Source organism: Athene cunicularia, assembly GCF_003259725.1.
Source record: "Athene cunicularia isolate RWA chromosome 7 unlocalized genomic scaffold, athCun1 chr7_part1, whole genome shotgun sequence".
Classification (NCBI taxonomy): domain Eukaryota; kingdom Metazoa; phylum Chordata; class Aves; order Strigiformes; family Strigidae; genus Athene; species Athene cunicularia.
The window spans coordinates 17,439,633-17,456,732 of NW_020799107.1; the positions used below are offsets into that span (position 1 = coordinate 17,439,633).

The following is a 17,100-nucleotide window of genomic DNA, read 5'->3' on the forward strand; positions in this document are numbered from 1 at the left end:
ACAATTAAAAATCAGGAAGATGCAAGTCAGGAAACCCAAAAAGGGAAAGAGTAAACTTCAGCCCAGTTGCTTTCTTTCTGTGCATGGCTTTAACTGTAGAATGTGTTTATATAGAACCTGTCTAATAGTATAATATAAACATTAGTTTAGCAAGCATAGTATAAACCACCAGATGGAGTAGTGTTGCCATCAGAAATTAGGAGTAATAGAAAAGGCATGTTTTTTCTTTCTACTTTTGTAACATAACTTGCAAGATTTTTTTTTAAGGTACTCTGCCAACTTAGTGTATTAATCCATATGTTAAAATCTGTAACCATTGACTGTAGTACATAGCTGTGTTAACACATTTCTTTTTCACAATAAAATGTGTTTTAATGTTTAGACTAGGGTAAGTGAGAATGTTTTTCTTTTTTTCTTATTGTGAGGCTTGTATTAGCCTGAGTTGACAAACTGCGTGCAAATTTGATTTTTCTTTTCCCATTTCATTTTTTTCCCCTACCTCATAACTTGTATCTGTTTGCCATGTCGTTACTGGTAGCTAATTTTCTATTATGTATCGGTCAATGAATTAAAATACTTCATGCTACAGTGCTTTAGAATTAAAAAAGAGGCAGATGATGACTATGCCAAAAGCTTTTAGTTGTGGATTTTTGTTGCTGTTGCCCTCTATTTTCTGTTTCTTTTTTTCACATTTCCCTAGGATCTTCTTGCACAAGAGCCTAAAAGCATTTAAAGTTTGCAGAATGAAAAGATGGCACGGGCAATGCTGGTACCGCCAGGATGTGACAGCTTCTTCTATTTCACCAAAGAATCTCTTGCAGCTATTGAAAAACGTATTGCTGATGAAGCGTCTCACTGTGACAAAGACGAGCATAAAGATGATGGTGCTCATGAGGAAAATCACCCAAAGCCAAGAAATGACCTGGAGGCAGGAAAGACACTGCCATTTATTTATGGTGATATTCCTCCAGGAATGGTGTCTGAGCCCCTGGAGGACCTGGATCCATATTATATCAATAAAAAAGTAAGTGTTTTATATTGAGTCTAATTAGAACACTGCTGTTGAACTATGCTCTGGTGTGGAGGTAGTCGGAAACGCTGGCTGAAAGTATTACGTGGTATATTATACCATGTTAATTATTTTGAATACACTATAAATATGACTGTAACTCTTTTTCTGAAGTTGCCTTTTTTGTTGTTGTTGAAAAAAAAAAGCTTTTCTTTTAATATCTAAGGCTTCCTTATAATGATATTTTGAGTTAGTGTATTTTCATTAGGTGTCCTTTCTTCTCCAAATCTGATTGAATGCTGAGCCTCTCTGTTCCTGGGGTTTCTAGGAAACATAGTACCTGAGATCTAGTTCAGTAGGGTGGTCTTGGACAAAGTGCTCATTCAGTCATCTGCCAAAATGATTGACCATGAAAAATGATTTCCGGGAAATCTAGTAGAAATACTTGTTTTACAAAAAGTTAAATGTTAAACTCTATTTGACTAGGGAGGGACATATGTAAAAAAAAAAATTTAAAAAAAAAAAAAATCACATATTGCCAACTTCATGTAATGTTATTTCTGTGGATTGGTAACAGCTTGTGTCACTTATAGAGGTGAGCTCGTTACACTAGTTTGCTTCAGAACCACTGCAACTGTTCTGAGTGTCATGGGGAAGATTTGATTTTTCTTGCCACTTACATTTTTCCTGATGATTTTAATAATCAGGACGATTTTAATACCAATTCTCCAGCAAGTAATCACTCCCTGCACTGCCCTATGGGCAACTCGAAGACAGTACGCTGGTCGGACAATTTGAGGTCATATGCCCTGAATAGTAGTATGTTACAGAGCAAGGAAGTTCTTGAAAGTCTGTGCATCATTCCTCTTAGAATCACTTTACATCTGCACGAATGCAAAGTTTTCCCAGAAATTTTATATAAATGCTGTGGTTTTGTTTAATGTAAAAGAGGATTTGTGGCTCAGTATCAGTTCAGCAAAACAGTATAAAAATAACATTCATGTGAATAGCCCCACATTCACTTCTCACATGAGACTGAATGTAAAGACTAAAGCTGTGTATTAGGCCTGAGAACAAAATCTAAATTTATATATACATACTATGATGTGACTTTGTTTCTTTTATAGATATAATGTTAAAAAAAGGAGAAAGGATCAAGGGTGATGACTTTAGCAAGTACAGATGAAGGAAAAATATTTTTCTGTAGGCATGAGAAGTGGAATGATGTTCAGAATGAAAGCAAAATTGAGTATACATTAAGAAGGCAGTAGAAAATAAGCAGCAAGAGGTTATTTTATTGTGCATAATCAATAAAATACTTGTTGAATTAAAAACATAGAACAGGTTTTTGAAATGAAGTACTGGATAATCAACAGGTTAGTATCGTGCATGTAAGTAAGTGACCAGTGAGCTATATTATCTCAGTAAGAAGCAACTAACTTAAAGCAGTGTTTTTTCCTAGTACAGAATGTTGAAGACTAATAATCAGATGTAGGTTTTTTAGTTATTTTAGTTTTTGTTGTTTCAACTTCATGAAAGCTACTGTCAAAAGATCTATTTCTTTTACAGCAGAATATCATAGAAAACCTGCTTATTTCCGGATATTAGCCTTTTGGGAGAATAATCATAAGATGTAGATTGAATTAAGATTTCATTAGATGATATTTTCATTGTGTCTCCTAGTCAAAATCAAAAATGGTTGCATAAATGGTACTAGTGATGACTGCACAGACAATAAAGGTAGTAAAGCCTTTAAAACCAAAGGATGTCTCACCTCAAGCAGTTTTAAAGTGCTGAAATGGTTAGATAGTTGCTCATGAGTGTCCAGAAATTGTTAGTTAGATGCTTTGTTTTGTATTTGCCAGCTTTGATGTGAAGTGCTAGTAATATAGCTGGATTAATTTTAAATGTTAAAAATGACACATTTTTAATTATATCCTGGAAAATGCTGAAATGTTTTGTTTAAGAGCACAGAGACAAAGAATGTATGGCATTTGGTTTTCTTTGCTCATGTGAAAAGCTGGAATCTGATATTTGCTTGTATAAATCTACTGAAAAGAAATTGGGCTACTTACATCTGTGTAAGTGCGGCCTCTTACTTATGGTAAGATTGCCAACATGTATCCTTAATTTCCTATCTCCTGTTCTCCCCCTCCTGTTTTGTTTTTGTTTTAAAGACATTTATAGTATTGAATAAAGGGAAGACAATCTTCAGGTTCAGTGCCACACCTGCCTTGTACCTTTTATCTCCTTTCAATATTATTAGAAGAATAGCTATTAAGATTTTGGTTCATTCATATCCTTTTCAAGTGGTTTGTTAAAAAGTATTACTGGTCTTTTTTAATATTTAATAACACTGCTTTTTTTGGTTTAGTGTTTACATGTTTTCCTACCCTTAATTCTTTCTCTCAAAATGAATTGGAGCTAAGATTTGTCACTTTAATCCTCTGATGAAATTCAGAAGAGATGCACAGCAGGTATGCCTAGATTAGACTTAGTGGTATAGTCTTCATTATCGTGAAGCATCTTTGCATTATTTATGACAATGCTAGTGATAGTAAACTGATTTGTGTCATATGTTGTCAGTATTCTATAGCCTCATGTTTTGTGTGATGCAAATTCAGCATTTAAAAAAAGAGTATGTTCCTTAACTACAGTCAACATTGTTCAGCATTCTCATTATGCTCACTATTTTGACAAACTGTGTATTTATGACATGGACTAACCTTCCAGAATGGACAAAGAATGTAGAGTAAGTATACTTAAATTAGCTAGTAATTTTTTAAGTGATTTAAAAACAAAAAGCTAACTTAAGAGCTAGACCATGTAGTTTTACTTACCCTCATATGTAATGCCAGTATTCTCCTGTTTCTAGCCTGGAGTTTAGTCCTAGCTGCAACTCTCAGCAGCACAGACCTTCAAGCTCTAAGAAGGAAAGAGGCTGTGATATTGATAACCTTTTTCTCTGAAGAAGACAAATTAATACACTTGTTCAGAATGTTTGTGCAGTATGCATTCTTCCTCTTGAGCTGTTCCTTCAGCATTTTTATTTTAAAAAAAGAAAAAAGGAAGAAAACAGCCATTCAACCTGAAGCTACTGCTTTTTAGTGTAGAAGACGCTTTTGTATAGCCCCTGTAAAGCACCTTCATTTTGTGTAACAAAATTTAAAAATGGGCCACAAACCCTCTTGAAAGAAAGTACTTCTCTGCTGAATATTATTTTTTGACATTTCTTAAGTCTACCTAGTGAGCCATCAAGTAACTTTATCACTTACTCATGGATTTTATCTCTAACATGGCAACTTTTTATTTGAGCAAAAGTATTTTCTTCATGTTAGTCATGATTATTATTATTATTGTGCTGAACTTTCAAAATCTTTCATGCCAGAAACTGCTAAAATATGTTCAGGTAAAATAAATAAATCCAGTTATTTTGCAGAAGAATGGTGGGAAAACAGTCATGGTTTATGTGAGTTTGTAACTGCTATTACAGTACATGTACTCCTCACTGGTTTTGAGTGATTTTTCCTTTATGCCTGTGGTGTTGTATTACTGAACGACAATCTTTTAACTTTTGCTTGGATGTTTTCTCACAGGTATACTTTCACTGGAATTTATACTTTTGAATTTCTGGTAAAAATCCTTGCAAGAGGCTTCTGCATAAATGATTTTACTTGTCTTCGTGACCCCTGGAACTGGCTTGATTTTGTTGTCATTTCCTTTGCGTAAGTATATAATTTCTTTTAAGTAAAATATCAGTTAGAACTTTTTTGAACCTGTAACGATTTGTCTGGGTTATTTTAGCTCATTTAAAATTAATTGTAGTTGAATTATGTTTCAAGTTTTTCCATTTTAATATTTTACACTAATGTGGCACACAACAGAATTAGTGGACTATTTCACAGTACAAAAGAGAAGTTACCACTGAACAATCAATTTTAAATAGTATTTAAGAAGAAATTCAGGGACATCCATTTCATTTTTAATTTGCATTTAATGGCAATGAGTTAAGGGTGTGTTTCTTAGGGAAAACTTAATTGAAACAGGAAAATATGAATGCAAGTCTTTCATTTAAAGTTGCACCTTCCAAAAAATCTAGTCTGGAATACAGTTCCAGGTAAGTAGTACACACTCTACCTTAATTCTGAATAACTGTGATTTAATCCTACAGGTATATAACAGAATTTGTAAACCTAGGCAATGTTTCAGCTCTTCGAACTTTCAGAGTATTGAGAGCTTTGAAAACTATTTCTGTAATTCCAGGTAAGAAGTAACTGTGTAAAATGGTAGGCGCTCTACATCATCTCTGTTTAATTTTGTGTGTGCTGTCATTGTGTTTGTGTGTGGAATCCCTTACTACAGATATGTGACAGAGTTTGTGGACCTGGGCAATGTCTCAGCGTTGAGAACATTCAGAGTTCTCCGAGCTTTGAAAACAATATCAGTCATTCCAGGTGAGAGCTAGGTTAAACACTGAGGCTGACTGAAATTCCACAGAAGCCAAACTCATATTTTTAACAGAAGCATCCAGGTTTTAATCTTAACTTCAATCTGATGCCCTTCTTAATTCTCTAAAACACTCAGCCTCAGAGTTTAATACATTCTTGCATGAGAAATTGAATTACATAGCCTGTGTATTTCCATTTCACAATGTCAAATTTTCTCTCCCATGTTAAGGATCAAGATTAATTGTTTTTATTTTTCTGTTTCTAATGTGAATGATACTATTTATTGAAGACATTTGGGATTGAAAATTTCAATCTGTTGTAAAAGTTGAATCCCTGTCAAAGGAATAAGATAATAAAGAATAGCATGGGTATTGCATGATGTATTTATTACCTTAAGATGCCTATCTTCACCAAACCCCACCTCTACTTGAATAGGTTGCAACAGAATGCAATCATTAAAATTTCTATTACAATGCAGTTGTGTTCTGGTTTTGTTTGCTATTACAGAGCCAATATATTGTGTATTGGAATAGAATGCTGGCAAAGGTTTGGAGCAAGAGGCATCGAGAAGAAAATAAAATTAACAATTTTCTTTACATGTAGTTTACATGTATAGAGAGCATGAATAAAAAGTTACTTCTTCATTTGAAGAGCAGGTGCTATGGAATGTGTACCATTCATTCTCATTCATATTTTCAAATTAATTTGTCAGGAATTATGAGATTTATTAGTACCTTTTGCTTTGGAAAATATTTTGAAACTTTTTGTGAAGCTGTGCATGATATTTAATATTGTGTTGGAGTATTTCACATTGCATTTTAGCTTAGGTAAATATTTAATGTGTAATAAAAATCTTTCTGTTTGCAGGCTTGAAGACTATTGTTGGAGCCTTAATTCAGTCTGTGAAGAGGCTCTCAGATGTAATGATTTTGACTGTGTTTTGCCTGAGTGTATTTGCACTCATAGGACTGCAGCTGTTCATGGGCAATTTGAAGAATAAATGCTTGTTATGGCCATCAAAAAACTCAACATCTTTTGAAAAATACCTAGCTCCATACTTTAATGGTACAGTGTTTGACTGGACAGCATACATTGAGAATGAAAGTAAGAAATACTATTGTAACTTGCTAAAATTTTTGTGTATGAACGCACACACACAAAATTATTGTTTCATACTATAGGCTAAAGATAAAAATCAATTAAATAGGGTGACAAAAGAGTAAGGATTTTTATGTATTGGATCTCAGACTCATGCTGACATGTTTGCTTTTTCTATTAACTGCACTTAGAAACGTATTTATAGGTTTAGGTTGGTTTTAGAGTCACAGAATCCTGCAGGTTGGACAGGATGTCCACAGTTGTCCAGGCCAACTGCTGATCAGCTGCAGGTCCAGGTAGAGCAAACTGCTCAATGCCATGGCCAGTCTAGTTTCTATTATTTTCAAGGATTGAGATACTACAGCATCTCTGGTCAGCCTGTTCCAGTGTTTGACCAGTCTCACAATATCAGTTCAGAATTTCCCATCCACAAATTTTTCTAGTTGCCTTTTATCATTCCAGTGTGTACCTCTAAGAAGAGTCAGGCTTCATCTTCATGACAGTCTTTCATGTTATGCTTGTGTAAGTAGCATGAAGATTCTTCCACACACGCCTTGGCCTTCTCAAGGCTGGATAAAGCCTGTTCTCGTAGACTCTCCTTGTATCTTTAGGTTATAAATAAAAAAGAGAAGCACTAGATAAATATCAGAGATTTCCTAACTAAGATGTACTTTTATTATTAGGTAGAGGTAAGCAATCAATTGGCCTCCGTGAAATAAAGAACTCAATAAGCAAGTAGAGATTCTGGTATGGAAGGAGATGGTACCCATCTGTATGACCTATTGTTGTTGCTAAGGGGGCTGACAAAGACATCTTTATACACATATTTTGCAACAGTCTTAATCTCTGTAGATTAAAGTGATAACATTCAGGCTGATTCAGAAACACACAGGTATTTATTTTTGTATTTGTGATATCACCAATAAAGCTGTAATATGCTATGAACCATGAGATATAGTATAACAGCTTTTAACTGCCAAAAATTTAATTAATTTTTATGTGTGGGTTTGTCCTAGATGTGGATGCACAGGATATTGCTTAGTAATTAATTGTAAAAGTAGTGTATTTAAGTAAAAAAAAAATTGGAAAAATAATGGATACTAGTTTTCCTCCTCACTGACCTAAAAGTAAAAGAAAATACAGTTGTTGTAGGCTGAGTTTTGATGAGTCATATTTTCTTCCTTACTTAAAAATGAACATTAAAGTTCTCTGCTGTTATCTGTATTTTCAGATTTTCTTTCTATACTTCCAAATTAATAAAATTCTGGAAATTCTGTGACTGTCATTACATTTTCTATGAAATCTATCATTTTAGTGAGTTTATTTGCCTAAGAAGGGATGTGAAAATGGAGTAGTGATAGTGCTTTGTGGGCAATTTTGGCTGATACTTTATATGCTGTAGAACACTTGTGAATTCTCTCTTCAAATACCCTATATAGATTTCTCTATTTTCATTTCCCACTAAGTAGCAATCTAGAACTAAAATATTCCAGAATATCAGTTGCTTCCTATGTACAACTGTTGACATTTCTGGAAGTCTCTGCTGATGCAGTTCCATCCAGTTGTGTTTGTATTCTTCCTTTCTTGTATAACCTGTTCTTAATAATTTGTGTCAGATGCATTATAATTTTACTAGGCTCAGTAGTAGATCCTACTAATATTTTTTCAGCATATCATATGCTGGTCAGCTGTGACCGAGTGTGATACCCTCTAGTGACTTTTCTTAACGTCTGTACACTTTCATTTATTAAGGAACAAGGCCAGATTCACTGTTATAAAATACATGCACAGATCTTGTATCCACATGTCAAAGCACTGGCACCTGGTATTTAGATCAGTATCTGAACATTCAGAGCTTTGGCTGGTTCTAAAGTTATTGTGGTAGTTAATAGGATTATAGTTTTTCTAACACTGTATAAGTACTGTTCTTGAATGCTTGGATTTTGGCATCACTAGTTTTTATTTTCAGTTTAGAACCCTCCTATCTTCACAGATTCTTCATCCCATGGGCTGTTTCTGTTTAAATACTACACTAGTTTTTTACCCTGTGAAAAACCAAAGCCTCTGTCAGTTTGAAAGGTACATTGAGGATGTCAGAAGATTAGTTTAACTGAGATAAAAGTTTTCTCCAGATCTCTTTTCCAGATGTCAGTGCCTGGCTATCCTCACAATGAAAAGTTTCTTCTTATATCCCATCAGAACCTCAAATTTCAAATTATGCCAATTGTCTGTCATTGTGCTACACACCAGTGAGAAGAACCTGTTTCTATCCCCTTGATAACTTCCTTGTAGTTGCTAGATAATTTCTATCAACGTACCATACAACCTTCCTTTCTCCAGGCTGAAGAAGGCCAGGTCTCTCAGCCTCTCCTCACAGGGTGAATGTTCCCAGCCCCTCATGACCTTGGTGACCCTCCGCTGAACTTGCTCAACTTTATCAATGTCTTTCTTGGGGGGGGCAAACCTGGACACAATATTCTAGGTACAGTCTCATGAGCGGTGAGCCAAGGGGCATAGTCACCTCCCTCACTCTCCTAGCTGTGCCTCTGTTCATGCAGCCCAGGAGGCTGCTGCCCTTCGTGGCTGCCAGGGCACACTGCTGGCTTGCACCTGCCTGCCAGGGCACACTTCAGCGTGCTGTCTGTCTGCCAGGAGCCCTGGGCCTTTTCTGCAGAGCTACTGCCCAGCCTTTCAGGTCCCAGCTCACTGCAAGGGACTCTTCCTTCCCAGGTACACAGCTCTGCATGTGTCTGAATGTGTCTCCTGTCAGCCCATTCCTCCAGCCTGCCTACATCTCTCTGAATGGGGTTTGCTCTCACTCATCAACTTCTTCCCCAATTTGTTATCATCTTTCTATTTGTACTTTTTATTCGGTTTTTTTGTTTTGTTTTTTGTTTTTTTTTTTTTAAGGCCAGCAAAGTTGTTAATCATTAATAAAAAAAGGTATTCCTTTATCTCTGAAGGCTACCACCTTATAATTAAAAGAAAAATTCTGTGAAATTGTTTATTGTCATTGGAGCATCCATCCTTTAAAATGTTACCTTCATCTTTTCTGTTACAGGATGTGCTAGTAATGTTGCTCTGATTTCAAAACTGTTAGCCAGCTATTGTAAATAGTTCCATTTGAAATAAGATATGCTTTAATTGTCTTATTACAGTCTACATACTGAATAAGAGAATGATTTTTAAGCTTTGTGCTTTCTTTCATTTATGGAACATCAGATTTTGGAAGGATATTCAGAATTTGCTATGTATCAAGAAGAGAATATGCAATTTATATTGTTCTAACCATCGTTCTAACCATTGTTCTAGGATTTTATTTTTACATTGAGTTTTTATTTATTCTTTAATTTTGCAACATTACTTACCAGTATGGATATGCCAATATTTGAACCCATTATTGGGAAAACATGAATGAGAGATTATGAACATTCAAACCATGATAACTTGAACATGGGTTCATACTCCCACACACACAAAAAAAAAACCCACCAAAATCTCCTTCCATTTATAATCATGTTACTTTTTTTTTTTTTTTCTAGGTCATTTCTATCGCATAGAAGGAGAAAAGGATTATCTGCTTTGTGGCAATAGCTCAGATGCAGGGTAAGGTACACTGAAAATTATATACTACTTGTCTAAACAAAATGTAAAAAAAGCCACTCTAAACTTAAGAAGTTTAGCTACCTAAATTCACAATAGTATGTGGTCATGGTTCATAGTAAGTAAACACTTGAATAAGTAAAGCCGTTAAATAAAATACTTCACTGTAAATTTATTTTTAAAACTTAAGTAACTAGGAAATTCCATTTCAGCAGGTAGGTACTGCATTATCAATGACTTAAGAATATACTTCATGGGTTTCATGCCATTTCTCATCTCTAAAATAGACACTGGGCACTGAGTCTTACGACCAACTTTTGGAAAGACATCTTCAGGATTCTTCTGTCTGTGGACTGCATGCATAACACCATCTTGCTCGCTCTTTGTGACAATTCTTTGTAATAAAATCACGGAATTCTATATTCTAATGATGTATCAGTCCATCCCTTGAATTTGGTTGGTTATGTCTTTAAAACAGATACACTTAAATCTTTTTTTGTAAACATCTTGTGTATATATATGTATGTATATATATGTATGTATATATGTAAGGAACAACCAGATAATTTTGTGTGTGTAAATACACATCAAATACACATGCACATATATGAAAAGACATCTTTATAGTGTTTTTCTGTAGAGGTTTTGGAGGCAAGAACCTCTTCCACCCTTCCAGAATGGAATCATAACTGAAACAGTGTGCCTACAGTTGATGTCAAGATTGGATCATCTACTCTCAAAACTGATATGTACAGTTTCAGGAGACAAAAGTACCACTATGATGATTATTTGCTGTTGAGGAGTTGGTAGAATTTGTTAAATTAACTTCACTAATTCACAAACCTGAAGAAACCAAGAAATCTGGTATGCCAACCCTGCTGACAGACAAAATTCAGCATAAAATATACTGACTTTTTTTTGTTTGTTTGGGTTTTTTTGTATTGCATGGAAGTATGCACCTTAGGGAATGTCTGTATTAAGTAAATATATTGTTTCTATTGAAGAAGTATCTGCAGAGCCAATAGAAAAAGTGTTGGGAAAAAGGTTTATTTTGTGTATAATGATGAAAGAAGGTAGGAAAAAAGATTTTCATTTACTTGCTTGTTCTTTTCTGGCTTTTTTTGAAGAACACTCTTTTGATTTCCTCACTAATTTTTAAAATGTTGTAAGGCACAAACAGCAGCCCTCTTCACAGATTAGATCTAATGAGCCTTCATTAGAAGCACAAGGTACAATAATTTAAAAAAAAATTTTAGTGTTATATGATTTTTTTATATGCATCGCTTTATGAGGGTTTTTTTTCTTTTTTTTTTTTTTCTTCCCAGTAAATGTCCAGAAGAGTTTCTCTGTGTAAAAGCTGGTAGAAACCCCAACTATGGATATACTAGCTTTGACACATTCAGTTGGGCTTTCTTGTCACTGTTTCGACTGATGACACAGGACTACTGGGAAAATCTATATCGGCTGGTGAGTGTATAGTAAAAATTGTCGTTAGTGTCTTACTGGCCCCCAATCAAACATGGAAAGGCCATTCATATTTGTATTACATACCATTGTTATTGTTAGCAATTGAAAATGAACAGTATTTATGAAATGAAGCAAATTCAGTTACAAAATTAAGCAGAAATGGGCACTTTGTACAGAATCTCACATGATTTCTGGAGGCACGTGAGGTTTATTTGATCATTTATTTATTTTTTACAGCATATATTTCATTTTGTGCCTCATGATAAGATCTTATTTTCAGAAATTTTAATATTTAAATTGTAAAAGTACTCTTTGACAGCAAAATCTGAATCTTCATTTCTGTACTTCAAATCCTATTTTTGATAACCAAGAATGCATGTCTTGATAGAAATTTTCTGACCATAGCTTTCATTAAAAGGTCTGTGAAAATTTGTTAATTATAATAAATATTGCTGTTCAATTATTTAATAAATTGAGTCATCTTTAATTCTTTTGGTTATTTTACGGGGAAAGCATGCTAATAGATGATAAACATACTAAGCATCCAACCCATGATGTGCGATTTACATTAATTACTCTGATCCCACATCCTTTTCAAGATTATTAGGCATTAAAAGAGGTTTTTCTCAAAACAAAGTGATCCTTAAACAAGTTTTTCACATAGATTAATGCTCCATTTATTTTGATTACTTTGTAATTCCGAAAGCTTATATTTTCTTATTACAGAGGAAGAACAACTCTATTGAGTTTTGCACTTTTCAAATTCAGTAAATGCTTATGAATGCAGAACTGATGCCTGTCTTCACCAGATGGATCATTTCTCTTTTTCTCCTATAGACACTACGAGCTGTTGGCAAAACATACATGATATTTTTTGTTCTGGTCATTTTTCTGGGTTCCTTCTATTTGATTAACTTGATTTTGGCTGTGGTTGCCATGGCCTATGAAGAACAAAATCAAGCAACTATGGTTGAAGCAGAACAGAGGGAGGCAGACTTGCAACAGATGCTTGAACAGCTCAGGAAGCAGCAAGAAGAAGCTCAGGTATTTTCTAACAAGAGTTTGAGCTTTAGTGTACTCCTTTGCATGCTATTCATTCAAAACATCATCAATAATTGAATTAACATTAAGAAAAAGCTGTTCTTTTGCATACTTCACAAGTACTTTAGACTGCTTTCTCAATGGCTATTGCTTTTTTAAATGTCTAAACATTAATAAATTTCTGAACTCCTCAAAAGTACAAAAAGTACTCCCTAAGTCAGAATAATAGTTTTGAAATAAATATTTCTTATCAAGGGGTAAGATCTAATAACCTGTCCTGATGATTTTTCAAATTCTCATATTAGAAATAATTACAATACTTGTGAAATACTTGTCAAGCCTTGACTAAAGTTTAAAATATTTTTATCCATAAATTTCTGACTAATTTTTGCTACTTGTGTTACCACCAGTGAAAGACAGGAATCAATACCACAAGGTTTTCTCCTAAAAGCAGCTTAAGGAAGCTGTTACTTAGAATAACAGTTAAAATTATTTTGCTAAATTAATACAGACTGAAGTATGACTGTTTACCTCTTTTGTTTGCAGTTGCTTTCACTAAAATTAATAAATTTATTAATTTTCAAGTATTTTCTAATGAACTTTGTGGCAGAATGCTGTACACAATGCAGACTGACTCCATGAGATGTATGCAAAGTAGAATTCCATTTGAATGGCAACTTTTGTAACTGACCTTTTATTGTAACTCATATTAAAGAATTACATTTGAAGTTTTGCACAAATCCATGTAGGCTTTTGTCACAGATCTAGAAGTAATTTTATATAAATCTTAGGAACAAGGACTTTATAAAATGGTGTAATTTGTAAAGCATCACATTAAATAATTGCTGTGGCAGGCAATAGCAGCAGCTGCAGCAGAGATGACTGAGTACAGTGGTGAAAGTGGGACTGGTGGACGCTCAGATACTTCTTCAGAAGCATCCAAGCTTAGCTCAAAAAGTGCCAAAGAAAGGAGAAATAGACGGAAGAAAAGAAGGCAGAGGGAGCTTTCTGGAGAAGAGGAGGACATGAAGGATGAAAAGCTTCCAAAATCTGAATCAGATGGAAGTATCAAAAGGAAAGGTTTCCGTTTTTCTTTCGATGGGAGCAGACTTGCTTATGGGAAGCCATTCATATCACCCCACCAGGTACTGTCAATAGTTCAGTTTTAATTTTGTGGGTTTGTGAGATAACTGTAATATCCAACAAACTTCACTACATCTTTGCAAAGTAACACAACCAAGGAAAAATAATGTGTTGTTTTTAAATACCAACTTACTGTTGGTATTATTTTCTAGATGGGACCTAAACAAGTGTTTTGAGGATCCAGTGGGTCTTAACATGCACAGCAGCATTGCATTTTCCTAGTTAATTTGAAATAAGAATCACTTTTTAAATCATAAATGGAAAATTTAAGTGTATTATATCAGTGTAGAGGACTAAGGATATTAATATCTTTTAACATAATGCATGATCTATGTAGATCATTAGAATTTCTAGAAGTCTTATTTTTCTCTTTAATACAGAAATAAAAAATACTCTGGCCTTATGCATGTTCATTTTTTTCTCTCCAATAATTGTTTTAGGTATACTGTAAATTTACTCATTCAGATGACTTTCATCTCTAGTGCACGTCTGAAATCTGCCTAAGGCAGTGTATTAAAAATAACACTGGCAGATCTCTGGGGAATGTAAATTACTATTTTTTTAAATATATAGACCTGCATTATGTATATTTAAAATCTTCGGCTGGTTATTTTGTTTGTTTCCTCTGCAGTCGTTACTGAGCGTTCGTGGCTCCCTGTTTTCTCCCAGACGTAGTAGCAGAACAAGTCTTTTCAGTTTTAGAGAATATGGAAGAGAGATAGGATCTGAAAATGACTTTGCTGATGATGAGCACAGCACATTTGAGGATAATGGGAGCAGAAGAGGCTCTCTCTTTTTGCCACGCAGACATGGTGAACGGCGCAGTAGTAACATTAGTCAGGCCAGCAGATCATCAAGAAGGCTGTTTCCAGTGAATGGGAAGATGCACAGCACTGTGGATTGCAATGGGGTGGTTTCCTTAGTGGATGGACCACCAGGTCTGTTGTCACCTACTGGACAGCTTCTGCCAGAGGTGATAATAGATAAACCAACAACGGATGACAATGTAAGAAAGTTTTAAATTACTCCAGGTCTCATGACCCTTCTTTATTGCACCTGGCAGTGTTTTAATGGAATGAAATGCTTTGAAAATGGTTAAGAAGTTCTGAATGCTTTTGCATATCTTACTGTAATGAAATGGGTTTATGGTGATTTCACTCAAAAGTGAGAGGCTGAATCACGAAAATGAAAGAGAACAAAGTAGCAGGTTTTTATATACCTGCAGAGCAAGGATATGCATGCACCTTCATAGTGAATCAAATTAGTGATGTTCCATTGCTAAATCTGTTTTAGAATCCAAAATAGGGTGCTCAGATTTCTAAACATTCAGCATATTATTATGTTGGTTTGAATTTTTATCTATCTTTATGCTTTTAGCCTCCCTTTAAATGTATTTCCTAATTCTCTATCAGTAACCTGCTGGTTCTGCTTTTTTCCCCATCCATATATTTGCAAATGTAGCATAGCCTTTAAGATTATGTTGACATTTTAGAAGCTCTGAAGCCCTTCTTTTTCCTGCCTAGGATCAGCGTATAATTAAAAAAAAAAAAAAAAAATTCCCTCAGTCTGCTTTAGGAATGGAGCAGAGGGATCTGTTGCATTTTTATTTTTCGTAGAAACCTTCTTTTTTTGAAAAAAAAAAAAATTTTACTTGGGTCACAGCATCTGAAAGTACATCAACAAGATTCCTTATAGTTATCAACCAGACTTCTTACAGTTACAATCTTTTTGAAGTTGATTAGACATTAATTTTCATGCAATTATTTAATTTACTGAAAAAAATCTTGTCATGCTCATGCATTCAAAACTTCTTTGTAATTGAGGTCTGTTCAATGATGTAACACAGCTTTCAATGTTTTTAATAAAATACTTTAAAAAAATACTCATTTTTTGGGGTCAACTAAGTTAGATTTATTTTATTTCTTTAGTTGACATTCATAAAATAAATCAGAGATGATAGCTATGAAATGTAAAATATTTTGAATGGGTATAGAGATCAAGACCAATCTATAAAAATTACATTTAGAGAATAATTGTTGTTGCAGAAAACTTCCTAGTATAAATCACTTACTATAAGTATTTTGTGATTGAACTAGCTTAAAAGTTAAATATTGGTAGAGAAATCATGGAACTGGGAATTTTTCCGATTCTAGTGCTGCAGCCAAGTTTCCTTGGCTATGTCTAATGTGGAGTTAATAGTAGTTAACTAAAATGCAGTAGTAATCTGGGAACTTAATATCAAAAATCTCGTTTCAGTATTTTATAAGTATTAACAATATTCAGAAGTATAACACAAAAATAGTGGTTTAAAAATATACTAGGCTTATGTTATATGTATAACGGGAAAAAAATCTGATGTAACAGCACTTAAATACAAAACTTCATGTACCATGAATTCATTGAAACCGAAGTCTTTCTGATACCTGTTTTGTAGTATTTATAAAGTTGAATTTAATTTATGCTCCTCTTTTTTTTTTTTTTTTAATAGAGCACTACTACAGAAATAGAAATTAAAAAAAGGCGTACAAGTTCATATCAAATACCAGTGGAGTTGATGGAGGATCCCAGCTTAAGGGAAAGAGCCATGAGTATAGCTGGCATTATCACAAATACAATGGAAGGTGTGTTATAACTGCAGATGAATGAACTTTCTTGACTTAGACTTACTTGAAGGTATTATATCACAGTGCAAATACAGAAGGCAAAAAATATGTAGCCATTGAAAACACATAAACTGAATAATAGAACAAAAGTGCATATGCACAGTGAAAAAAGAAATGAAGGAATCTGATAAGCAGGCTAAACTAAGAAACATGTTCTAATTAAAATAGATAAGTGTATGTGGTTTATAGTAGTTATTCATGTTTAGCAATGATATTCATGTTTACCTTGTGATAGATTTTTCACTAAGTATACTGTAAAAATGTTACAGAAAATTAAGCAAGGCCTTACTTAAGAAGAAAGAAAATATTAGTAGAATTATTTGAAACACTGAAATTACTACTGAAATTCTTGAATAAGCTTGACTAGTTCTCAGGAATATATTTATGGTGAAATTAATCATATTTTTTCCAAAAACAAATATTTAGAAATTTGAGAGGACTGTGAAGTTGGAAGTTCTACTGAGAAAACTATCCAAAAGTGCAAGCATAAATGTTTTTTTTTAAAACAGAATTGAATGATATTAAAAATAGACAACGCTTTCAATTACTACCTCAAAACTGTTTTTACTTTTAGTCCTCTAAAACCTTTTCAGTCAGCAACAATAATTTCAGTTCATGGAAATCTGAG

General features: G+C 33.9%; 1 protein-coding gene and 1 long non-coding RNA gene across 3 annotated transcripts in view; one reads left to right on the plus strand and one right to left on the minus strand.

Annotated features, from left to right (window-relative positions):
* The window catches only part of LOC113482221 (sodium channel protein type 2 subunit alpha-like), a 75,996-nt gene that overhangs the window by 25,815 nt on the left and 33,081 nt on the right, over window positions 1–17,100 (plus strand). Inside the window, exons 2-13 of one of the 2 annotated variants that reach the window (XM_026852651.1) lie at window positions 701–1,024; window positions 3,187–3,305; window positions 3,672–3,761; window positions 4,606–4,734; window positions 5,181–5,272; window positions 6,325–6,561; window positions 10,098–10,161; window positions 11,484–11,625; window positions 12,463–12,669; window positions 13,521–13,811; window positions 14,441–14,815; window positions 16,298–16,430. In XM_026852651.1, coding sequence (XP_026708452.1) covers window positions 752–1,024; window positions 3,187–3,305; window positions 3,672–3,761; window positions 4,606–4,734; window positions 5,181–5,272; window positions 6,325–6,561; window positions 10,098–10,161; window positions 11,484–11,625; window positions 12,463–12,669; window positions 13,521–13,811; window positions 14,441–14,815; window positions 16,298–16,430 — 2,152 coding nt within the window. In that variant the 5' untranslated portion in view covers window positions 701–751. Of the gene's footprint in view, window positions 1–700; window positions 1,025–3,186; window positions 3,306–3,671; window positions 3,762–4,605; window positions 4,735–5,180; window positions 5,273–5,371; window positions 5,464–6,324; window positions 6,562–10,097; window positions 10,162–11,483; window positions 11,626–12,462; window positions 12,670–13,520; window positions 13,812–14,440; window positions 14,816–16,297; window positions 16,431–17,100 lie in introns of both variants that reach the window. The other variant, XM_026852650.1, reaches the window with a different exon arrangement.
* LOC113482224 overlaps window positions 6,597–17,100 on the minus strand; it is a 76,553-nt gene continuing 66,049 nt past the window's right edge. The window contains exon 5 of the long non-coding RNA XR_003398798.1: window positions 6,597–7,160. This is a non-coding gene — a long non-coding RNA (uncharacterized LOC113482224). The remainder of the gene's footprint in view (window positions 7,161–17,100) is intronic.